At 60.6% G+C, this 16506-nt stretch overlaps 1 protein-coding gene across 1 annotated transcript; it reads left to right on the top strand.

Moving 5' to 3' along the window:
• The first annotated feature begins 3410 nt into the window (after nt 1-3410).
• ENDOU (endonuclease, poly(U) specific) lies at nt 3411-10034 on the top strand. Its single transcript, XM_059832907.1, has 9 exons — nt 3411-3468; nt 7015-7149; nt 7348-7383; nt 8036-8207; nt 8336-8535; nt 8834-8947; nt 9029-9135; nt 9541-9683; nt 9920-10034. The coding sequence occupies exons 1-9, from the start codon at nt 3411-3413 to the stop codon at nt 10032-10034; spliced, it is 1080 nt and encodes a 359-aa protein (XP_059688890.1).
• Nucleotides 10035-16506: the final 6472 nt, after the last annotated feature.

The raw sequence follows: 16506 nt of genomic DNA, 5'->3' as shown, positions 1-16506 counted from the left end.
CTGGATGAAGCTACGGGGTTCAGGGGAGATCCCACATTGGTACCAGCGTGCAGGGAGGCTCGCAGCCCCCAGCAGGTCTGTGCCCCAGCCAGGACACCACGGAGCCACAGCACGGAGCCGCAAGCCAAAGCCCCCCCAGCCTTGCCCCAGGTACGGCTGGGCTACAAGGGACCAGAGCACTGCTGCGTTAATCACTCTTTTCAGTCTCGCCATGCAGATGAAAGGGTTGCTTAAAATAAAAGTTCCCATCACACCTAAATAATGTTTCAAGCGATGCAACCAGTACGAGACGGGATGCGGGTTCCTTGCAGCTCCCAGCACCAGGTCCATCCCAGGACCCCCGGGTCCCCCCCATGCAAAGCTTGGCTTTGTGGTTCTCTGCAAGGCAGCGGGTGGCTGTCCTTGATGGGGACCAAGTTTTAACACCTGGAATCTCCCAAGTTTCCAACTCCAGCTCCATGCATGGTCCCAGCAGCCAGGCAAGCCAGGGCGAAGCAGAGAGGCGGTGGTGATTCCTTGGCATCTGGACCAAAGTCGGGCAGCCCAGACCTCCCGCAGTCACCTTTCCCAGGATGTTTGCCCTGAAGGACCAAAGGAGCCTTGAAATGAAAGAGCTCATGTGTGGGGAAGGAAGGGTTAAACCAGAGTTGCACATTTTCCAGATGTTTCTGGGCCTGCAGATTACCTTCAGCCCACAGGTTGGCTGGCCCGGTCGATGGATGTGTCTCAGGGCTTTCCCTTCCTCGGCCGCAGGTGGGATGCTGGCCCTGGCTTGGCTGGAGAAATCTCCACTCGAGTGGAAAAGTTAACCCTTGCCTGGTTTTCCCGGCGCAGGCTGTGAAGAGCATCCTGTTGGGGAGCTCACCACGGTCCGTGCACCTCCACAACCTACAGACCTTATCCTCCACAAGCTGTGTTTTCCCTAGGAGCACACGTGTGAAGGTCCAGCCCCACCAGCAATTCCCATGGAGCCGCAGAAGCCCCATGCTGTCCCGAGGGTGAGGGGAAAACCTGGAGAAATATGCTGGAAAAGGGCAATGAGTCCAGGGGGATGCGGAGAGGAGGATGGCAGGAGGGGATGGGGATGAAGCTCGGTGTCGGGCAGCCCTGCTTGTAGAAAACACTGGACTGTGCAAAAATAAGAGGCTGGATGCTTGCCTCCTCCAGCAAGATCATGGGTAAAGCCAGGGTCTGGGTGAGGGTGTAATGCAAGGGGTGAAGAGCTAACGGCATTGCTGGGCACAGGAGCGAGCGCGGCTGCCCGGCTTCCCCTCCCGCACGGCCGGGGCTGGCTGCCGCGGGGTCAGCGCGTGGGCAATTCCCGTCTCCTCTCCTCGGCTCTAATGCAAGAGCGACATGGAGCCAGCCCCAAGGCGCTTGACTCACCGCCCTCCTGCAACACCCCTCATGGGCGAGCGCCCTGAACCGGGTCACAAGGTTCGGTGACAGTCAGTGACGCTGTCCATCTGTCACCAGTGACCGAGTCTGGACCATGACTCGGCACACACTTACCTGCTTTTGTCCCTGGACCTGCAAACCATGGGACTGGGCTAGGAGAGGCAGGTTGTGCCCAGGAGGTCGGAGGGCTTTGGTGCCTGCAGGTCCAGCACTGCTGGAAGGAAGAGGTGGGAACAAGATGGGCTGGACCACGGGGGTGTGCGAGGACGGCAGCTGGGGAGTCCTCACACTCGGCCACCAGCTCCTGGAAGGTGTGGCTGAGAAACAAGGACAAACACGCTGTTCCCACATCTTTGCTGGTGGAGCTGACGCTCCCAGTTAAGCCCAAGGCAAAAGGCATCATCCTGCACGGTGAGGCTGGGAAAGCAACCGTCAGCAAGAAGAGATGGGCTCCACCTCCATCGTCCTCCGTGGTGGGCATGCAGCTCCCTCACCGAGCTCTGCGGGACTCGCTCCATCTCCAGCCGCTGCGGCTCCTGCCCTTCCCGGGCATCTCAGAGGAGCAAGACAGATGCATGATGGCTGCAGCCATCCATCCAACGTCCAACCCCACTGATGTGAGCTCCTCACCCCCAGCAGGGCTTGAGGCACAACCTTGGGTTGGGGAAAGATTGGCTTGTGCACGAGCCAGCTGACGGACTCGACAAGCAGCTTCAGCACAGGGTGACACAAAGATGTCAGAAAAAAGAAGGCTGCTCTCGGGGAGGACAGGTCAGCAGGGTCACCAGCCCAGGGCGGAGGGTAGGAAATGACTGAAGGGTGAGAAAGAAGCCAAACCTGGTCCTTATTACACCAAATGCTGCTCTCCTGTGCCAGCTAATGCACCCCGGGGAATTAAGGCTGTTGCAATGCTGCTGTGTCGGCAGGAAGAATTGCAGGCAGCTGCTGCCTGGTCCGCTGATAGAGGTTAGAAATGGCCTCCCCTTGGCTCAGGCAGTGTTTGGAGGTCAGTCATCACCTGCCGAGGTGGAGATGCCCAGGGAGCAATCCCCTCCTTGGTGGGCAGACCCTGTCCTGGACCTGCTGCTTCTGGTGATGAAAGCATTGGGAGCGTGGCCGTCTGGCAGCCACGGTGGCAGGGAGCCCAGGAGAGCCCGGGGCTGTTTACCGAAGCTCCAGGAGCTCCATGGGATCTTCCATGGGGACACACTGAATTGAGCCAGGGTTGACCCTGCTGTGGGCAGGGAAGAGGCTGGTGACCACACCAAGCATGGTCTGAGCTCCCCTTTGGCATTACCCAGGGCCGTGGGGGCTCCCTGGAGAAGGGCAGCCCCACGCAGGGTGGGGATGGACCAGCTCTGGGCTTGCCCCAGAAGTGAGAGCATGCAGGGATAGCTCACAAAATCTACTCCCTGAGCAGCCTCGATGCTGAAGCCTGGCTTGTGGTTATGTCTTGGGGTTTCCTTGTGCTGCTGGAGGACCTGGAGGCTTCAGCCGAGGCTGTAAGGGGGGGCACAGCCTCCAGAGGCAGCAGCTGAGGAAGGACAGATCACTACCTCCAATGAACCGGGGAGCAGAAAGTTGGCCCCAGTTAGCACCGGTTCTGCGTTCCATGTGACGCATCGAGGGACCAAGCTGTGGCACTGATCACCAGCTCCCATCTCTAATGGTCCTGCTGGGCTCCGGGTGGGCAAAGACCCTGCCGAGAAGCTTTCCCTGCGCTCCTCAATCACCCCCGGGGGTCATGCACGGGAGGAGTGGAGCAATACTGGGATACTGGATTTACCAGCCCTCCTCCCACTCCAGGCAGCCTATAATTAAGCCGTGCGCATAATGAGTTTTGGCAAAGTTTGGGTGCAGCCTGCCCTTGAAGTCTTTGGTGGCATCACGCTCCTCCCTCTCCTCCGCGCTCCCAGGAGAGCCACATATAGCAGGGAGCGCCAAGGAGCACCGTCATTCCCAACCTGCTCTCCGGGACACTCCAAAACACCCAGCCTGCCGTCTGCGGGACGATGAAGACCTGGATCCTCCTTGTTGGGGCAGGAATAGCCCTGGGCTGCGTGTCTGGCAGTGAGTAATGGAGCCTTGCTTTGGCAGAGGGGCTAAACCAGCCGGTGCATCCGATGGGAAGGGGCCAACGATGGGTTGAAAGCAGATGGTGCTGAGAGTGCTGGCGCAAGCCAGGAGCTTGGCTGTACTGGGGCAGCCGGTTCCTTGCGAGGTTGGATGCAGCAGAGCTTCACAGGGGAAAGGGTGAGGGATGTTTTCATGCTGGAGGGCTTCCTCGAGCTCTGGGGGACTCAGCTGGTGATGAGGATGGTTTGTCCTTCTCTTTGATGGGTTGAGGCTTCCCTTGGTCTTTAGCCTTGTCCACCAGTTGCTTCCTGGTCCGTCTTGGTGGGCTTTCACCGTGCAAGCCCGCCTTCTTCTGGCTCCTCTATCTCCCCACGCTGGGGGAGGACGAAGGGAAATATTTCTCTAATACCTTATCCACAATCCCCCCGTGGCCGCTGGAGGTGAGCGGAGGAGCCAGTCAGATGCAATGGAAAATGCAACGTGAACTCGGGTGTTTTGCCCTTCACGACTCTGGGGTTGTTATGAGAGGAGACAGGCTTGGAGAGGTGATAAGGAATATCTCTCTTTAAGGCAGATGCTGCAACAAGGAGTGGCTTGTGGGCAGCAGGTTTTGGTTCCCGGTTGACCAGGATTCTGCATGTGACTAGGTGCCATCTTCTTGCACAAAATGTGAGCTGTGATCTATTTGCAAGAAGGGAGTTTCATCACTTCTGATGCTGCCAGCAGGCTGTATCTGATATTTCGGAAGCAGATGCCTCCCCTCAGGATTAATGGTGAGGAGTTTTGCAAGGCCCGTGCAGAAGAGGAGCTGCTTCTGCTGCAAACCAGCCGTTGGGTTGCCCTGAAAGCAGGAGGATTTGCCATGGTCTCATCTTGTTTAATGCAAGTGCTAAGTTATCCTTGCTTGAAGGAATAACCGGGCTTGCCGTGGCTGGGAAGCTGGGCAGCTTCGTTGGCTTGTTTCGTGGTCCGTCCTCGGCACACGCTTCGGACCAGAGCTATCAGAGCATCGCCCTGATGGACCTGTCTGAGCTGTAACACCTCCACCATGTAATAACTTCGCTTATCCTTGGCTAGGCAGGACAGTGGTGGGAGATTTTGTCTGATTATCTCACAGACAGCTTGCACCCAGGGTTATATGTGGTTTCGGGGGCCAGGAGCACGTAACTAAATACTTGGGGAGCTCAGACTATCAGTAGCTCTCTTGCTACAAGTTGATTTGTCCTTCAAATGGGCCCTTTTAGAGGCAGGGTTGATCTTTGGTCTGCGTCTGCACGGCGCAAGCGAGGTCTTGAGTCAGGCCAGGGACTCACGGACGCTGCTCTGACACGAGCCGTAACTCATGTTCATGTATTAAACCGAGCTGAGAGCTGCCGGGAGGGCTCCGTCATGTCTCGGCCGTTTCCCCACACCTTGGTGAATGGAGCTGCTCAGGAAATAGCCCACGTTTTCTCTGTCAAAACTCTTTTGGCAGAAACGAAAATGAGTTTGTTCTTGTCCAAACAGCCATGCTCGGGGAGGGATGGATCTGGCTGAAGAGCTAAAAATGAGAAAGAAATATTTGTCCGGCTTTGTTCAGCCAGAAAATATCTACTGGCTGGACCAGCCAAATAATGACTGAGTAGCTGAGTGTGGATGCGTTGTGCTGAGCACTGCTGGCCATGTCTTTCTGCTCCGGCCACCGTCCCTTGGCTGCTCTGCAGCTATTTAGGTTCATGCCTGTGTGAGGAGGAGCGAACACCCTCCTGCAGCCGTCCCCCGTGTGGGGAGAAGCCTCGGCACCCCGCAGCTGAGCCCTGCGAGAAATGGGGCGATGCTGAGCTCGCACCTCCAAGAACTCTGCAAGACTCAGCTGAGTCACCGCACACCCCAGTATCGGTGCTTTGCTGCGACACGCTCTGGCAGCACGTGCCCCGGGACCAGGCACGTCTCAGCGGTGACTTATGTGTGGGCAGTTCCTGCCTTGCACAATCCCTCCGGGAATGCTGCTGGAAAATGAGCCTGGATGCGTGATTCAGGCTGGCTTATCCCGACTTATGCTGCTTTGGGAGCAAGAGGGATGCCATCCTGGGGACAGGGATCTCAGCTGCCAATCCCATTAGAGCTCTAGACCTGGCTTCTCTGCTGCGTTGGCTGGTGAGACCGGGGTGTCTGGGCACCGAGAGCATCGCTCGTCACCCAAACCATGGGATGCCCCTTCCCTCAGCAGCCCTTTCCAGTTCTCCCTGCATCAGTACGAGCACAGGTGGGACTAAAGTAGCACCAAGGGCGGATGGCTTCCAGGAGCATCTCGAGCAACCCCTTCCTACTAACGCCCCTCTTGCTATAAAGTGGATTTGGGGAAAAGGACCTGGTGGCAAGAAGCCAAAAGCAAGTCAGCGGTGTGCCCTTGCCGCGCGGTCAACCAGCCTGGGATGGGTTGGCTGGTGGGGCGAAGAGATTCTTCCTCTTTCATCAGCATATGTGGGACCTTGATTGTGTGATTCTGAAAAGCACAACTCATTTGTGTGAAACACCAGACAACAGAGCAAGCAATGTGGGTGCAGAGAGAAGCCAGCCAGCATGACAACTGGAGGTCACTCTCATCACTGCTGTATCAGGATTTGCCCCGAGGGCATGTTTCACCTGCCGGAGTTCAAGGCAGGCAACCCAGCGGTGTTTAAGATATTGCGTGATTGCAGGTTTGCAAGGGAAAGCAACACCCTTTCCTCCAGGGATCCCTTTACAGGCTGGCAGCTTGGTTGGGACATGGCTTCTCAGCACGTCCTTGGAGATGGTCACGTTCCTGGCTGGAGCAAAGGGATGCCGGGAAAGCCGTGCCTGGGCTGCCTGCTGTCAGGAGCTGATGAGCAGAACGGAGGATAAGGCACCATCCCTAAGCGTGCAGCCTCTGGGCTGTCTCTTAGTACAAACGTCTTGGTCTCCTACAGCCCCTCTTTGCTTGACGGCAAGTGTTCATCACCCAAGACATGGCACTTGCCTTATTCAAAGCACAGCTTGAGTTGCCGTGTTATTTTTAGCTTTGCCACCATATGTAATAAAGCACATGCTCGACGACACATTTATCGTATAAATAGCTCAGGAAGGAGTTCCCAGTTTTCCCAGCACCGCAGAAAGAGCGACGGTTGGGTTGCAAATAAGGGTGTCTGGAATGTGGCACTCCTCCTTTGGCCCGGAGACTGCGGGACCTGGGGCAGTGCTGCTAAGCCTGGCATTAAAAGGGTGAATCAGAAGGCGCAATTAATGGTGGGGAGCCAGGAACGTGTTTCCTGGTGTGAAGTGGCCCTGACGTGGTGGACATCCACGGCCGAAGAGGAGTGACCCATGGTGATGTGCATCCTGGAGATTCAGCCGGTCAAAATGCCACCCCTTAAACGCTGACAAAGGATCCCAAATAGCTCCAGGGTAGGAGCTTGGTCCTTCAAGCCCTCCCAGGAGGGGAGCGTGGACAGAAGGCAGGATGCTCTCAGGATGCGGGCTGGCTGGGGCGTGGTGGTCAGTCCGTCCTGCGGACCACACTGTTGTTTCTCTCCCCCAAAGACCTGTACACGGCCCCCGACTCCTGCGAGGGACGCTGCGAGGAGCCCTACAGCGAGGAGGACGAGTGCCACTGCAACGCCGAGTGTGAGAGGTACCGCAACTGCTGCGAGGATTACTACAGGCACTGCCGACCCGGTGAGCATCCCCGGCTGACAGGGGGGACTGGGGGGGCTGCTCTCCCCTGAGGCTGCCAGACCCAGCTGTGGGGTGCAAAGGGGTTGGCTGCAAGCATGTGTCCGCATGTGTTGATGCACATTTGTGTGCGTGGTCCTGGGCAGCCCCCAGCCCGTGTCTTCATCACCCTGAGCTCCTTTTCCTTTCGGCTCCGTGCAGGTGGAGAATGGGCCGAGGAGGCAGCTCACACCCGCGGTGAGTAGCTCCGCTTCTGAGCAAGGGGCGATAAACCACCACCCGGTTTCACCCCACGTGCCTCAGGGCAGCTCGCTCCTCTGCCGCCCGCGGCTCTTGGGGGTCGATGGCATCGGGGTGTCACGCCAGCCGCTCTGCCTGTCATCGCTGAGCAGACGGCACGGTGAGAGCCCCAGCATCGCCTGCCTCTTTACCAGCAGCGTTATCTCCCTTCGCCAGAGCTGGGGGAAGCAGGCAGGCATGGAGCAGCCAGAGGCAGGGGCGAGCTGGCGTTTGCATCCCCTGGTCGCCACGCTCCTAAAACGTGGGAGATAAGAGGGGACTGATCCCAGCAGCAGTGGCATGCCTGGGAGACAGGGACTGATGCTTCCCAGCTCACCCAGTGCTTAATGAAAGGCTCCTGTGCCTGCAGCCCTGTGGCCAGCTCGTGTCCCCAGGGTGTGGGGTTGGTGTGGGTTGGGACCCCCTTGCCACCCCGGCACCCCTTAACCCTCCGTGCTGAGCACCCAACTCTCAGGGTGTCCCAGGATCGTGACCCCCGTGCATCGATGCAGCATCGGGTGCCTCATCACCCTCACTTCTCCATGGGCGGCTAATCTGCAGCCCTGGGAGCTGCTGCTTGCTCTTGCCAGCCCCCTGCCTCTCCTTGCAGAGGGTTTCTCCAGGAGCTGGGATGCCATCACCGACGAGGACCTCCTGCACGTCTCAGAGCAGCTTTACAGGGCGGATTACAACAAAGCCCGGCCAACCGACATCGCCATTAACCCCCAGTACCAGGCTTCCCCCGACGAGACGGGTGACCAGGAGGACCGCTCCCCGCAGCCGTGAGTGTGCACCGGCATCCTCGGGGGGTGGCCAGGGGCCACCACGGCGGAGACCGTGGCAGGGTGCAGGGCTGGTTTTGGAGGGGACCTCTGCTTCCCTGCTGAGCACCGGATCTGCTCTCTCCCAGGCTCTACAAATACGTCAACGAGGAGCTCTTCTCCAAACCCACCTACGCAAGCTTCATTAAACTGCTGGACAACTACCAGAGGGCGACTGGCAGGGAGGAGGACGTGACGGCGGAGGAGCTGAGGGAGCAGGACAACTTCCTCAAGGAGGTGATGAAAACCGAGCTCATGAAGAAACTCTTTGTCTTCCTCCACAAAAAAAGTGAGTGTGGAGTAGGGCAGTACTGACCAGGGGGAATGGGGTCCCTGGACATCGGGCAGCCAAAAGGAAAGCCTCAGCTGGGTGGGAGATGACCTGGGAGGATGCAGACTGGAGGAGCATGGGAGTGGGCTCTCCAGAGCTGCCAGGACATGGGAGAATTGAGCAGGGCAAAGCTGAATTGTTCCTGTGGGAGAGGACTGGGATAGGGCTGGGGGAGCCCCAGCTCTGCCTCTCCCTGTGCTCCCATCCCGGGACACTGCTCCCACCTCTCCATCTCTCCACGCCGCCTTGCCTGCAGACCGCTATGGCTCTGAGCAGGAGTTTGTCACCGATTTGAAGGAGATGTGGTTTGGCCTCTACTCCAGAGGGAATGGCGAGCAGGACTCCAGCGGCTTCGAGCACATCTTCTCAGGTAGAGCCCGCACCGGTGGGAAGGGGGGTGCCGGGCGGCACCGGGCTGGAGGGCTCACCCCAGCATCTCCCTTGTGTTTAGGGGAGGTGAAAAAAGGGAAGGTGTCTGGATTTCACAACTGGATTCGCTTCTACCTCCTTGAAAAGCAGGGCATCGTCAACTACTTCAGCCACAACTTCGATGGGCCGGTAAGTGATCCCGTGGGGTCCACGGCCAGCAGCGCCGCACCAGCCGGCAGCATCCCGAATCGGCCACGTCCCAAACGGGGTGAATCAGAAGCATCAGAGATGCTCACCCTGCCACGTCCCCTCTGCCTCCCTGGGTGGAGCCTGGGATGGAGGCAGGGAGGGAGGTCCAGAAAAGACGATGTAATGGGCAAAAGGGGCTCCCAAACAGCAAGCGAGAGATTTGAGACTGGGGGGCTCTGTCTGGCGGCCCCTCAGACCAGCTGAAAGCTGCTCTGGTTCTGTCCCTGGAGAGACTGTGAGGATGCCCAGCTTCATATGCAGATGGGCTTTGCTTGAATTCCCTGCTCTGCTGTACCCGGAGCCAAGCAGAGCCAGGGATCTGATCCCTGAACCCCCTTTCCCTAGTGGGACACCTACCCCGACGTGCTGGGGCTGCAGTTCAGCTGGGACGGCTTTTACAAGGAGGTGGGCTCTGCCTTCATCGGCTGCAGCCCGGAGTTCGAGTTCGGGCTGTACACCTTGTGCTTCATCGCGCGTCCCGGGAGGGCGTAAGTACCGTACCGACAGCCGTCCGTCTGTCCTCTGGCCGTGGAGCCAGCAGTGCCCTCCTGAGCCTGATCAGCAGCCGTGTCAGCCCCTGAGCCCGGCACAGCTCTGGGGCATCGTGGGTGGGGAGGGCTGGGGCTGGAGCAGCGCTGGTGTGCGGACACCAAGAGCACCCCAGAGATGCGATTGTGGGGCTCCAGGATGGAGCAAGGCTATGACCCGGGCTGTGTCCCCACAGATGTCACCTGAGCCTGGGTGGCTACAGCCTCAGCATCCAGACCTACGCCTGGACCAAGTCCACCTACGGCAACGGCAAGAAGTACATCGCCACTGCCTACGTGATCTCACCCTGACACTGGGACGAAGGGGGATGACTGCAGCCCCGCTCTGGGGCCCTGGGCTGCCCCATGCCAGGGGCCCGCGGCACTGGGCAGGACTGGTCCTGCTGTGGGAAGCGGATGGCCGCACTGCAGGACCAGTGCAGGGTACCGGAGGAAGCTGGGCAGGACGGCAGTGGCTGTGCCCTGCGCGGAGGCAGCGAGGGGATGGAGGCAGCAGCCGGGGCACCCCCCAGTCCCGTGGAGTGTCGTGTTCCCCCGTCACAGCAGACGAGCAGGGGGAAGGGAAGGACTTGCACTGGAAAGTAGCACCCGAGGAAAATAAATACCGACCCTGGACGGAGAAGTGTTTCATTCCTCCATGCAGGAGCTGCTGCTCGCCATGCCCACTGCCCCGTGAGCAGCTCTGTGCCAGGGACAGGGTGGGTGCTGGCCCAGGGTGGGTGTTGAGACCCCAGAGTGGTTGTTGGGACCCTTGGGTGCTGCCAGGGCTGCATCCAGCCCATGGGGTGTAGCAGGATGGGCTGCACACCCTCCCCTTCTTGCTGCACAGCCTCCAGCCCTGGAGCTCGCTGGTAAGGCTGATGCAGCGAGGGACATGGAGCAAAGCCTGTGCCTGTGCTGATGACATCCCCACGAGCCCTGCCCGGGGTGGGGGAGAGGGTGGGGGGGCTGCAGGGCTGCAACCCCCTCATTCCCTGCAGGCAGCCAGTCCTGCAGCCACAAGGTCGTACTTGCAGCAGCGCTGCAGCCTGTCCCATGGGAGGGCACCCCACCGGGCAGCTGGCTGTTTTGGGGGGGACAGGGGCTGGCTGAGAGCCCCCAGGACTGCGGCAGGTTAACAGACAGGAACATCATCCTCATTTATCTCCACTGCTTCCAGGGAGCAGCCCCTCGTTGCCATGGGTCTGCTGGTGTGGGACACTGGAGGGGTGAGGATACTGGGCAAAGCGAGCTCCTGCCAGCCAGGGTCAGTGCCACCACTTGTGCCACTTACAGTGGCACCCAAAACTTGTCCCCTACCTTCCTTTATCCACCCCTGCACTCAGCTTCTCCGGATGCAGCGGGCTCAGCCTTGCTCCCTGCCATCTTTGAGCCCCGGGGAGCTTCTCCCAGGTCCTGCCCCAAGGAATTGCCCCACTGGGGGACTGGGAAGGCAGCTGAGCTGCTAGCCCCTGGGTGTCCGTCCCAGAGGCAGCCTCTCCCTGCGGACCATCACAAGGAAATTAGGGTCTGCGGTAGGTGCATCCTCCATCCTCACCCAGCTGTGCTCTCTCCAGGGGCCGCAGGTCCCCAGAGACACCCCCCCCCCAACCCCGCACCCAGAGCTGGGGCTGCTCAGGGCTCCAGGTGCTTTTCTCAGCACTGCACTCTGGGGGACAAACCCAGAGTCCCTTGGGCAGTGGGACAGTTTGGCGGTGGGACCCCCAGGACGACACCCACCGTAACTCCATTCACTGCCCCCCAGGCTGGGCCAGGGAAACGATGCTCCACGCTGAGGAGAAGACCCCTGCCAGCCCCATCCCTGCCTGACGATGCCAGCCCTACCCAAGAGCTTCCCTGAGGCACTGGGACCCCATAACCCCCCATGCTCAGCCCCCTCTCCTGCTTACCCCCCAGATAGCGGACAGGACAACCACCAGCTCTGCTTGCCCCCCCTCTCCCCTCCTGCCTGCACCCCCTGCGTTGGCAGGGCAGGCAGCAGCCCAGGTCCCAGGGCGGAGATGCTGCCGCAGCAGCTCCCAGGCAGGACCGGGGAGATTTGAGCTGCCTGACAGATGGCCGGCTGCAACAGTTCCTGGGGAAGGGGTGGGAGTCCCCGCACCATCTGCCAGGGGTCACAGGTGACCCCCAAACCCCGCCGCGGGGGATGGGGGCATGCCAGAGCTTGATTTATAGAAATGCACTGGGAAACTGGGAAAGAGGCGGTTTGGGGGGACCCGGAATGGGTGCGGGTCCCCTCCCTGCCATCGGATCCCTTCCCGGCAGCGTGGGCATTGCTCCTCTCCCGTGCCCGGGAATCGGGGCGCAGCAGGGGCTGATTGCAGGAGCCGGCGGGGTTAAGCTGCGGGTTCAAGCGCTGCAGGGCAGCTCGGGGCCCTGGCCAAGGCGCCTTGTGCCAGCTGGTAGATGCTCTCACGGCGTGGCGGTTTGCAAGGGGCAGACTGCATGGGACAGATTGCACGGGGCAGGGCACAGCCCAGCTGCAGGATGAGGATGCTCCAGGCACCTTCATCCTCGCTAGAGCCTGATCTGAAGGTTTGCAGCAGAGCTATCAAGAGGCAGCGGGTGGTTGCTGCTCGCTGCAGGGCTGCACTGGTGCAGGACCCCATTCCTCCTCCTGGTTCTGCATCCCTCAGCCCACTCCCATTCCTCCCCGCCTGCCCGCCTTGCCACCAGCCTCCTTGATGCCAAACCTCTCCGTCTAGAAGGACCCCTGTGCCCCCAGACATCACAGACGGTGCCAGTTGCGCCCTGCAGTTGCTGCCAGCCCCGTGCCCAGGGCTGGGAAGCTGCTTTTGCAGCACCCATTTCTGGGGTGAACGAAGACAAAACCTCGCAGAGAAAGGTCACCCACCCTGGCCCAGGTTGCTGCCGTGGTGGTGGGCATAGCACTGGGGGACTGGCCAGTGCTTGGAGATGCTCAGGTGATGCTGGGGAGCTGCTCTGCACTGTGTCCGCATCCAGAAGGACCCCCCCCGAGTTGCAGCTAGCCATGGGGGAGCAAGGAGGGACAAGGTGAGCACTTTTCTGGGTATCTGCTGGTTTGCTGGATCCCCTGCCTGCATCAGCTCAGGGTGTAGCGTGTGAGGCAGCAGCCTGCCAAGGGCAGGATGCTCCAGGTCCTACCCAGCCGGTCAGGCCAGGCAGACCAGAGGGAAGCCAGCCGTCAGTGGGGCCCCCCGTACCCCAAACTCCCTGCCCGCTGCTGGCAGAGACACAACAGCATCCTCCGCAGCATCACCCTCCATCCGAAGGACCCCCAGTTCTCCCCGGAGCCAGCACATCCCTCCGCATCTTTCTTCCCTCGGGTCCAGCTCCTGGGACAGGCTTTCTTTGGCCAAGGGGAGCGGCGTGGTGGGACCCTCCGGCTTCACCCAAAGTGTTGGGAAATCAAACAAAACGAGCGGAGAAGAAAGGGAAGGGCAGGAGAGGGGTGGAGAGGAGGGGCAGGTGTCAGCAAGCTGCCTCCAGCCATCTGTTGCCAGCTCGGGGACTCCAGGGCCCCCCCAGCTCTGCGCCTGACAGAGACAACGCTCACTCTCGGGGGGGGACACCGCACAGCCGCATCCCCCACCTGAGTGCAGCCGCGTTGGGGAGTTTCGGAGGGGGATGCCGGCCCTCCCTCCGTGGGGCTTGCGGGCTGCCCGGGTGCCTTCGCCACAGCTGAGCTCACGGGGAGGCTCAGGCGACCGTTACCCCCCGCTCCCTGCATGGAGGGAATATTGGGGTATCCCCTTGGCTCCCCCCAAAACTGTCTCGCTGGATGTGCCCCCTCCTTGCACACGGGAGGGGTGGGTGCAGCGACCGCCTGCAAACCAGGGCCAGGGCTTGGGCTCCTTCATCTGATCCGGGCCAGCTGGACCGAAAACCTCCAGGCAGTGTCACTTTGTCCCTGCAGTGGAGATGCTCCTGACTTACACCAATAGTTGGACAACCGGACCCTGGGCACAGCTCTGCCGGTGTGGTTTTGAGCCGCTAGCACAAGCAGGGTGTTTTTCCCACATTTTCCCGGGTTTTTCCATGATCTGCTGGGCACAGGGAACCGGGAGGAGGAGAAATGAGAGGCTGGACATTGCAGTGTCCATCCCCTGCCCTGCCAGCCCAGGAGCAGCAGTGCTCCGTCCATCCCTGGAGCCTGGTTTGGGCTCCCTACACCCAGGTTTATGCAAAGCCAAGATGAACCACACCTGGATGAGCCGGCATGCGGACGCTGGGGCAAGGAGGGCTTCCCTTTGAGATGCCTGGCGTGCTGGGAGACATCCCCAGGGCTTCCAGACCCAGGCTCCTGCGGAGAGGCTGCTGGAGGCCAGGCGGGACACTCCGAGCATCTCCCAGGACACTGCATGTGTGTGCCCGAATCATTCCCCTACCCCTGGACAAGGTGAACTGCCCGGGGAGGGGGGGAGAGGCAGGAGAGGTCCCCCACGTTTTGAAGGAGAGATGCTGAAAATGCGGGGTCCTGGCTGGAGGGATGCTCTATCACCCACAGGTCCTTGCCCCAGCTCATCCGCTGGGTCTCACCTTGTTGTCACCCTCGGAAATAGCTGAGCTTTCTGAAGAGATCCCTCCAGGATTTATCCTGGCATGGACCACGGCAGACCGGTGTTACCACTGAGGGCTCTGGACAGCCGCAGCCCTGGGTACCCTCACCAGCTCCCAGCCATTAGAGCTTTTGCAAAGTGAGGATGAAGAGGGTTACAGCTCCATCTGAGCCCTCATAAGGCAAAGCCTGCTGCATTATATCCTAATCCGAGAGGCCTTGGGGACCGTGACTCTAAGTGGAGGCTCTCTAATCCCCTCCCGTAAACGATACGGCACTAACTACCCCGATGGGACTCTGGCCACATCTGGTAGGAGAGCCTGCCGGGAGTGCCCAGCTATACCTTTTGCTAAGAGGATGAGGATGCAGAGGGGAATATGCTAAACCATTTATGCCGCGGGCACTTTTTCATCCGCCACGATCAGATGTCCGAGCTGGCAGGATGGGATCTCCATCTGGATGTACAGCCCTGGCCCTCGGCTTGCTCCCACACCCCGGGCAGCATCCCTCCTCGCTGCCGGCCGCTGGAGAAGCACCGCTGGGCTACTCCTAGAAAAAGCCCGGTGTGGATGTGGCCACCTCGTTTTGTCAGGGCTCATAAAGGGGGCAGAAATGCCCCCCGCCAATGAGCCCCATGCTCTGCCCCATCCTCGGCACGGCTCAGCGCGTGGCTGCGATGCTCAGCTGTAAGGTGAAGGAGATGCTGTCCCGCGTGTGGGAAACACCGAGGTGGCTCAGAAACCCTCTGTCCCAGCCCTGAGCACAAGTTAAGTGAGAAAATGGCCCGGAACAACCCAGCCCACGCTTGCACGGGGGGCTCCATGAGCAGCCGGCTGGAAGGGACCCCAGGGCAACGACCCCCTTCTCCCCCAGCCCACCCCGGGATGCAGCAGAGATGGGTCGAGTCCTGCGGCGGTTGGCGTAGGAGGCCAGCCAGGGTTTAGGTACGGTAAATCCTCTTTTTACAGTGATTCATCCTGAGGACGAAAAGCGTGGGGGGAGAGCAGAGCCCCCCCTGGAGCAGCCGGGGAGGGGGCGCGGGCATCGCTGGCAGCTGGGCTGGGGGTCCACCCCCGGAGCAGAGGTTAATGAGCGAGCGGGGCCCGGAGCCGCCGCGGCAGCGGCCGTTAGCCCATATGGACACGCGAGTGGCGGCGGCAGCGGGGGGGATTGGTGCATGCCGGCGTCCTGCCCCGCGTTTGGGGTGGCAGAGCCCCCTCTCCTCTTGTGCTGCCAAAAGTCACAGGCTTAGGTCGTTGATGCCCCAATCCGGAGCTGGTCCCCCCATCCCTCCTGCATCCCTCCTGCATCCCAGGGATGCTCTTCCCAGGATCAAATAAATACCACCAGGGAAAACCAGGACCACAGCGTGTCACCCGGGGGGGTCCAACACCCTGCAGGGCAGAGTGTGGGAGAACTGCGAGGGCCACGCACCCACCGCCGGCACTGCCTCCATCCCGGCCGTGGCATGGCGAGCGGGCAGGGATGCCTGCGCTGCCGGACCACAGCTGGGTCCGGCCGTTGGAGAGGCAAGCCGAGGTCGCGTCCGTTGCCCCCGAGCTTCAGCTAACGGCCGGGAGTCCGCTGGGCCCCCTCCGCACCTTTCTTCTGCTCCCCACGGGGATGCCGAGCAGCCAACTGTTCCCCGCAGAGGCTGGCGGGCTGCAGCCCGGGCTAATCCAATCCATCAGGGGGGTAATGAGCTATGAAAGTGCGGATTCAATTAAGGGGGATTGCGACGGAAGGCAGAGCCCGGCGGCAGACGGAGAAAGGAGCCCGCTCCCCTCTGAAAGGGTCCATCTGTGCCACCGTGTCCCGTCTTTGTGCTCCCTGAAAGAGGCGGCGCGGCACAAAAGCAGCCGAGTCCCCGCCGGGCGCTGGCGCTGCACAAGAGTCCAGCGATCCCGGCAGCCCTGGGGGGGTAAACTGAGGCACGGTACGGTTAAGGGAGCAGCTTATGGCACCTGTGACAGGGTTTGGAGGGCAAAAACGTGCACCCAGCTCTCTCGGTGCTGGTTGCAAGCTCGTTTGCAGGTGATTTAATTTTTATTTGTGAGTTAGGTGAGTTTTGTGTAGGGCTGCTTGCCTGGGAGATCTCCTCCCAACAGCCCAGTGCGGCTGCTTGCTCAGGGCCCTCTCCAGAGCACGGGGGGGCTGTGGGAGGCAGGACGAGCCCCCAGCTTTGGGTTAGTACTCAGGGTTGGGCTGGTCCTGGTGCCAACT

Source organism: Gavia stellata, chromosome 36 (assembly GCF_030936135.1).
Source record: "Gavia stellata isolate bGavSte3 chromosome 36, bGavSte3.hap2, whole genome shotgun sequence".
In the NCBI taxonomy this organism is placed as follows: Eukaryota; Metazoa; Chordata; class Aves; order Gaviiformes; family Gaviidae; genus Gavia; species Gavia stellata.
This window is presented reverse-complemented; position numbering and strand designations above follow the sequence as displayed.

What these genes read in the sequence shown, in the direction of transcription:
- ENDOU (XM_059832907.1), top strand. Translation starts at nt 3,411, where the DNA reads ATGAAGACCTGGATCCTCCTTGTTGGGGCAGGAATAGCCCTGGGCTGC. An exon ending in GAGGACCGCTCCCCGCAGCC is followed by an intron (nt 8,208 to 8,335) that starts GTGAGTGTGCAC and finishes GCTCTCTCCCAG; the next exon opens with GCTCTACAAATACGTCAACG. An exon ending in GCCACAACTTCGATGGGCCG is followed by an intron (nt 9,136 to 9,540) that starts GTAAGTGATCCC and finishes CCCTTTCCCTAG; the next exon opens with TGGGACACCTACCCCGACGT.